The sequence below is a fragment of the Oncorhynchus kisutch genome, linkage group LG5, assembly GCF_002021735.2.
Source record: "Oncorhynchus kisutch isolate 150728-3 linkage group LG5, Okis_V2, whole genome shotgun sequence".
Classification (NCBI taxonomy): domain Eukaryota; kingdom Metazoa; phylum Chordata; class Actinopteri; order Salmoniformes; family Salmonidae; genus Oncorhynchus; species Oncorhynchus kisutch.
The window spans coordinates 2,698,465-2,704,801 of NC_034178.2; the positions used below are offsets into that span (position 1 = coordinate 2,698,465).

A 6,337-nucleotide genomic window follows, 5' to 3' on the forward strand; every position below is an offset into this window, starting at 1 on the left:
ACACTACTGTGCAGTGAATAACTCAAACACTGGGCAAATAGTCACAGTACAAACTGGCCACATAGACTGCTAATGAGCCCTATTTCATCACGCTTTATAAGTCATTATGGTCTCATAATACGGTGAATCATTGTAGAGCCTACATCGTTAGGATTGTATCAAAGTGGGAATGACATGAATGTTAATATGATTTCAGGACTGATTGAATTGGATGGCTTCATACCTTGTATTACCACACAGTTACTGCCAGGCTGGGCTTTGGATGATTGTTGTTGTCTGTGTTTGTTCATTGGATTGTGCCCCACTATCTCCTCATTACCATGTGAATGTTCTGTTGTTATTCTGTTATTCCTCTGTATGAGTTGTGACTATGACAGATAATTATGGCTCCACTCCACCTTAGTGTACAGCTGATATTGTAAACATAACCTTCGTCTGTTTCACCATCAACATGAAACACTATCTCCACCTTGTGTGAATTATAAGTACTGCAACAAATGACATTGGTGTGTAAAGTCAAAGTGACGCATATAAATTGGCTATTTGACCATATTGATATAACATAACGCAATTGGCAATCATATAAATGAACCATTATTTTCTTTCTCCTTTCAGGTGATGCCAACTGGCTGATCATAGCGACTGGAGTGGCTGACTGTTACTACAACGTCACAGACCTGCCACCAGGGGGCGCCTTTAGGTTCAGAGTGGCCTGCGTCAACAAGGCAGGACAGGGACCCTACAGCAACACATCGGACAAAGTCAGCCTGGACTCAACAGGTGCTGAAACACACCTTTTGGACAGGGGGTTCAAATTCTGTAAATTGGGTTAAATTGGGTTAAAAAGAGGTGGTAAAGAAAGTCCTGCTGTTTTTTATGTATTGTTGCATATTTGTTTCACAGAATGGTTATGATAATATGATATTGAAGAGAGATGTGTTTGCTTTGCAGTTTGTGTGTCCTCTCCAGCAGTGGCCATTGTGAAGACAATCTCCTCACCTCCCTCCCACCCTGCCCCAGCAGCTACCACCTTAGTGACTGTTATCCCAAAGGTCAAACCAGCAGTAATGCAACCTCCTGGTAAAACGGTGTCCACTGTCTCTCCCTCTTCACCCTCCCTTACACAGACCTCTCTAACCTTCCCTGCTCCCACTGCAGCTCTCTCTCCCTCTACACCTTCTGCCCCCGCCAGCCCTGCCATCACAACCCCTCCAACTGAACCCCTGACGGTCACCCCTACCACCCCTCCAACTCTCCCCTCCCCGCCTGTAGTCAAACCTCCTCCCTTCGTCCTCCCCAAACCCCAGAGTCCTGTCAATGTGGTCCCACCCATGACCCAAACCCCGCCCATCTCTCCCCCTCTCCCTCTCGTTACACCTCCTTCCACCCCCACCAAGCCCGTCATGGCATCAGTTCCTACCTACACCTCTGCCGCCACTGCCCGTATGGCCCCCAGCCCCATCCCGGCCCCCTCCTTCTCCCCCCAAGTGCTCCAGGTCAGCAGTCTGAGCCCAATAGGGGAGGGGCGGGGCACCCCTGTTCGAGGGACCCCCAGGGACCGCACCACACTCAAGCCAGGTGAGACAGCTCTACGACAGGGAGTCCCACAGAAGCCCTACACCTTCCTGGATGAGAAAGCCAGGTGACTGAGATGTTAGAGATGTGGTCAATATTTCTACAGCTACAGTAGTACACTATTACACTACACAGTATTGCTATTACTACTACTACTACTTATATGGTTAATTTCAGTCAGGGAAACTGGCTTCATGTTGAGTTGAGTTTATTTGAGTTTATTTTTTATTTTTACAGGGACAGTGCACATTAATCAACGTTTCAGTAAAAGTGCCGGTTTTAGCCAGCCGGCTAATTTTCAACCGCAGTCCCTGGGCAGGTTATTAAAAACAATTACAATATAGACAATAGCAACATAGAACAAGCAAGACATAGCAACATAGGACAAGCAAGACATAGCATACAGACAGAGCAACATAGGACAAGCAAGACGTAGCATACAGACAGAGCAGCATAGAACAAAAAGCAGCAAGTCAAAATTCATAAAAGCAACAAAGTGTTTCCACACCTCACAAGCTACAGACAACAGACAACATGGAGAGCGGCAACACACAGCTAGGGACCATGTTCACAGATCTGATTGACCTTTAGCCATGTCTTCAAGCATTTTGTGAAAGTGTGATATGTGGTGCAGTTATGTGTGTCTGATGGCAGTGTATTCCAGATATGGGAAGCTCTCACAGAGAATGCAGATTTACTAAAGGTGCTTTTCCTTAGGGGAACTATTACAGTCACCTCTCATGGCAGACCTTGTGGATCTGCTGCCATATGTCTGGGTTTTCTGTTTAACAAAAAATATTGAGTGGAGGGGGAGCCAGGCCATTAAGGATCTTGAATACAAGACATGCGTCGGTGTATTGCACAAGATTTTCCCAACTCAAGAGCTCATGCTTTCTAAGGATGTGACAATGATGATGGCTATTGGGCTTCCTGTCAAGCACTTTGAGAGCCTGTTTGTAGACAGACTGAATAGGTTTTAATGTTGTACAGCAAGCTTGGGCCCAACTAGTCAAGCAGTATGTTAAGTGGGGGAGTATCATAGATTTGAAGCACAGTTTTGCTACCTCTGTAGTCAAACAATTTCGTATAAATCGGAAATTAGCTAGGTTGAATTTGGTTATTTGAATTACCTTTTTCACATGCTTTTTAAAAGAGAGGTTGGAATCAAGTATGATGCCAAGGTACTTAAAATGTTAAACCACATATTATTTAGTGACTAAACTGCTGTATTGTCTCTGTCTGGCCAGAGGGCGGTTCGGTGTGGTCCGGGAGTGTCGAGAGAACGCCACAGGACACGTCTTCATGGCTAAGATCATTCCGTATGACCAGGAGACTAAGAAGTCCATCCTGCAGGAATATGAGATCCTCAAGTCTCTCCACAACGACAAGGTCATGACCCTCCACGAGGCCTACGTCACCCCACGTTACCTGGTACTGGTGGCTGAGCACTGCATTGGCAAGGAGCTGCTCCACAGCCTTATAGACAGGTGTGTGGAGCATGATGCTCACACACACACACACACACGTACACACACATACACAGACTTGCGCACTGCTCTCAGCTATCCGTGGAATAAATCTATTTTCCTGCTAAGGTTCCGTTACTCGGAGGATGACGTGGTGTGTTACCTGGTTCAGCTCCTTCAGGGTTTGGAGTACCTCCACAACAGACGCGTCCTCCATCTAGACATCAAGCCTGACAACGTCATGGTCACCAACCTCAATGTCATCAAGATCGTAGACTTTGGCAGCGCGCAGAACTTCAACCCTCTCTCCCTCAAACAATACAACAGCGGCCTGGGCACACTGGAGTATATGTGTGAGTTGGTAACACTATTGAATTTCCCACTGGTATCTGGAACTGGTACACGCCAAGTACTTATTGGGTAATAAGTTGTTATCATCACCTTGATCACTACTTTCCTCTGAACTCTCTCTCTGCTCCTTCTATGCTGGCGTGAAAAGCTCCGGAGATGGTGAAAGGTGATGTGGTCGGCCCTCCAGCTGACATCTGGAGCCTGGGGGTTCTAACCTACGTCATGTAAATATACAACTTACTCATTTCATAGTCACTATTGTCATAAGTCTGTGAAGTTGTGCGATTTATTTTTTTCTCTCAGAACTCTCATTGTGTATGACACTTTTGCTCAGGCTTAGCGGTAGGCTGCCCTTTCAGGACAAAGACCCACAGCAGACTGAGACCAAAATCCAGATTGCCAAGTTTGATCCGACCAAGCTCTACCCCAACGTGTCCCAAAGTGCCTCGATGTTCCTCAAGAAGATGCTGAGTAGCTATGCCTGGTGAGCGCTTCAAAGAGTAGCTACATCATTATCTTATTTAACAAACCAGGAGTGGAGTGATGATCCAGGGTCATTTTTGCCTTTTCGATTATAATGAATAAGATTACATGGAAAGTGGGGTCATAGCCTCCCGAGTGGCGCAGTGGTCTAAGGCCACTTCCACTAGATATCCTGGTTCGAGTCCAGGATCTGTTGCAGCCGGCCGCAACCCGGAGATCCATGGGGTGGCGTACAATTCGCCCAGTGTCGTCTGGGTTAGGGGAGGGTTTGGCTGGTAGGGATGTTCTTGTCCCATCACGCTCTAGTGACTCCTGTGGCGGGGCAGGCAATGCATGCTGACACGGTTGCCAGGTGTACGGTGTTTCCTCCGACACATTGGTGCGGCTGGCTTCCGGATTAAGCGGGCATTGTGTCAAGAAGCCGTACAGCTTGGCTGGGTTGTGTTTCAGAGGACACATGGTTCTCGACCTTTGCCTCTCCCGTACGGGAGTTGCAGCGATGAGACAAGACTAACTACCAACTGGAAACCACGAAAGAGGGGTACAAAAAAAGAAGTACAAAAAAAGTGGGGCCATGACCCTAGATCAGTACAGGACTCCTGTGTTCTGATCCCTGATTGGACAATGTGTTTTATTGCAACGCAGGGCCCGTCCGAGCACCAAGGACTGTTTCACCCACGCATGGCTGCAGGACTCGTATCTGATGAAGCTGAGGAGACAGACGCTCACCTTCACCACTACCAAGCTGAAAGAGTTCCTGGGGGAGCACCATCGACGTCGCACCGAGGTCGCCACCAAACACAGGGTCCTCCTACGCTCCTACTCCAGCTCAGCTTCTTCAACCACATCGACCGCACCAAGCCTACCTAAGTGAAGGCATATGACTTATGTCAGTGTTAACTAGCCACCAGAGGGTGGAGGTATGGGGGATGTGTGGTGCACAACAGTGGGCTCCATGATAGAGGGAGGACTCTGAGTCCTCATCCTCCACAGAGTGAGACCGTGCCTGAGTAAGTTATGGGAGTGGAGATTAGAGCCATAAGCATTGCACCAGCCCACAGACTGCATGGAGTCTCATTCTACTGAGACCTAACAGAATGAATCTCGGACAGTTCATTAACTGAAATTTGAATCCAGTTGTTGGGTTGTTGGATACCACGATTTCAAAATATTGAGTTATCGTTCATTTTTGGACCTGGCATGATTTGTTTCTGTTTCAGGTCTACTGTCTGCTAGTACTACTCGGAGCTTGCTATCGCAATGTGTGTAGAACTTTTAAATATATAAAACAGGACATTTGGTTTGGAAAATGAATTCAATACAATTAACCTGGAACACACACATTTGTCAGTTTGATTTTAGAGCACAGCCTTATTTCTGCATCCTGATATTTGGTGGTGATTATGTGAATGTACCATCATTTATGCTGCTAATTTATGTTGCATTTATTTACACATTTAAAAAACGCAAAACCAAAAATAAAAACGTTTTTGTTCATGAAATTGTATGTGACCCGTTTACCTTTTTCATGTTAATTTATTTGCATGTGTGCTTTCTTCTTTTGGGTGATTTTCTAAATACAATGAAAACAGTGCAAAAATATTGCTCACCATTGTGATTATACTGTTCATAGACACAGATAATAAACCTGTGAATATAGTAGAGTATCTTAGTAGTCAGTGGAGCAACCAGATGTCATGTGGTTGATGCTCAAGTTGAACAATAGTGCAACTTCATTGATGAAAACGGTCAGACTTTGATTATGTAGATTCTATAGTCTTCTATTGGATTTGTCACACCTCATCAATGTCATCACTGCGCCAATGGCTGGACTAGCATTCTACAGTATGTTCTGTTGATTGGACAGGTTGCTCTTAGCTTGACCAGCAGTCAGTTAGTGAGTCAATTTTGCCTAAAATGGGTCAATTTACAAACTTGATCATGTAAATGTGTTGTCCATTTTAATGGCTTACTTACAGATGACGCGCAATATGTGTTCTGTTAATTTATTGAACTATTCATATCATACAATTTTGGGGCACTTTTGTCAACCATTAGGCCTACTGTACAAAATGGACATAGGTGCCATGAAGAAAAAAGACACAGAAAGTCCTTTTTGGTATACAGAGACTCTTATGTATTACTTTTCATCATACATACAGTATTTCTTTTTGTATGAATTTGGATGGTTGAATATTTGTAAATGTTTTAATTTGCAGTGTTTATAATGTGGAAATGGTTTAAAATGTTTTTATGAAGTAGTCTGTAATAAACTATTGATACAATTGCAAAACACGTATTCTCATTATTCTTCCCTTTAAACTGGACTCCTATTGAACTAAAGCGGTTGTTCCGACAGTGCTTGCACTTGAACGACACTCCCTATCTTTTTCCCCTCGTCGCCAGTTTCAAGGGTTCCCTAACTGGGCGTTCCTTTGAGAATATAAAAAGTTCTATAGAGT

The 6,337-nt window shown here is 44.9% G+C and overlaps 1 protein-coding gene across 5 annotated transcripts in view; it reads left to right on the forward strand.

The window, feature by feature from the left end:
- The window catches only part of LOC109881614 (striated muscle preferentially expressed protein kinase), a 57,222-nt gene extending 51,845 nt beyond the window's left edge, over window positions 1-5,377 (forward strand). For all 5 annotated transcript variants that reach the window (XM_031824022.1, XM_031824023.1, XM_031824024.1 and 2 more), the window contains 7 exons: window positions 616-780; window positions 952-1,642; window positions 2,823-3,062; window positions 3,171-3,394; window positions 3,541-3,616; window positions 3,727-3,876; window positions 4,521-5,377. In XM_031824022.1, coding sequence (XP_031679882.1) covers window positions 616-780; window positions 952-1,642; window positions 2,823-3,062; window positions 3,171-3,394; window positions 3,541-3,616; window positions 3,727-3,876; window positions 4,521-4,749 — 1,775 coding nt within the window. In that variant the 3' untranslated portion in view covers window positions 4,750-5,377. The remainder of the gene's footprint in view (window positions 1-615; window positions 781-951; window positions 1,643-2,822; window positions 3,063-3,170; window positions 3,395-3,540; window positions 3,617-3,726; window positions 3,877-4,520) is intronic.
- The last annotated feature ends 960 nt before the right edge of the window (window positions 5,378-6,337 follow it).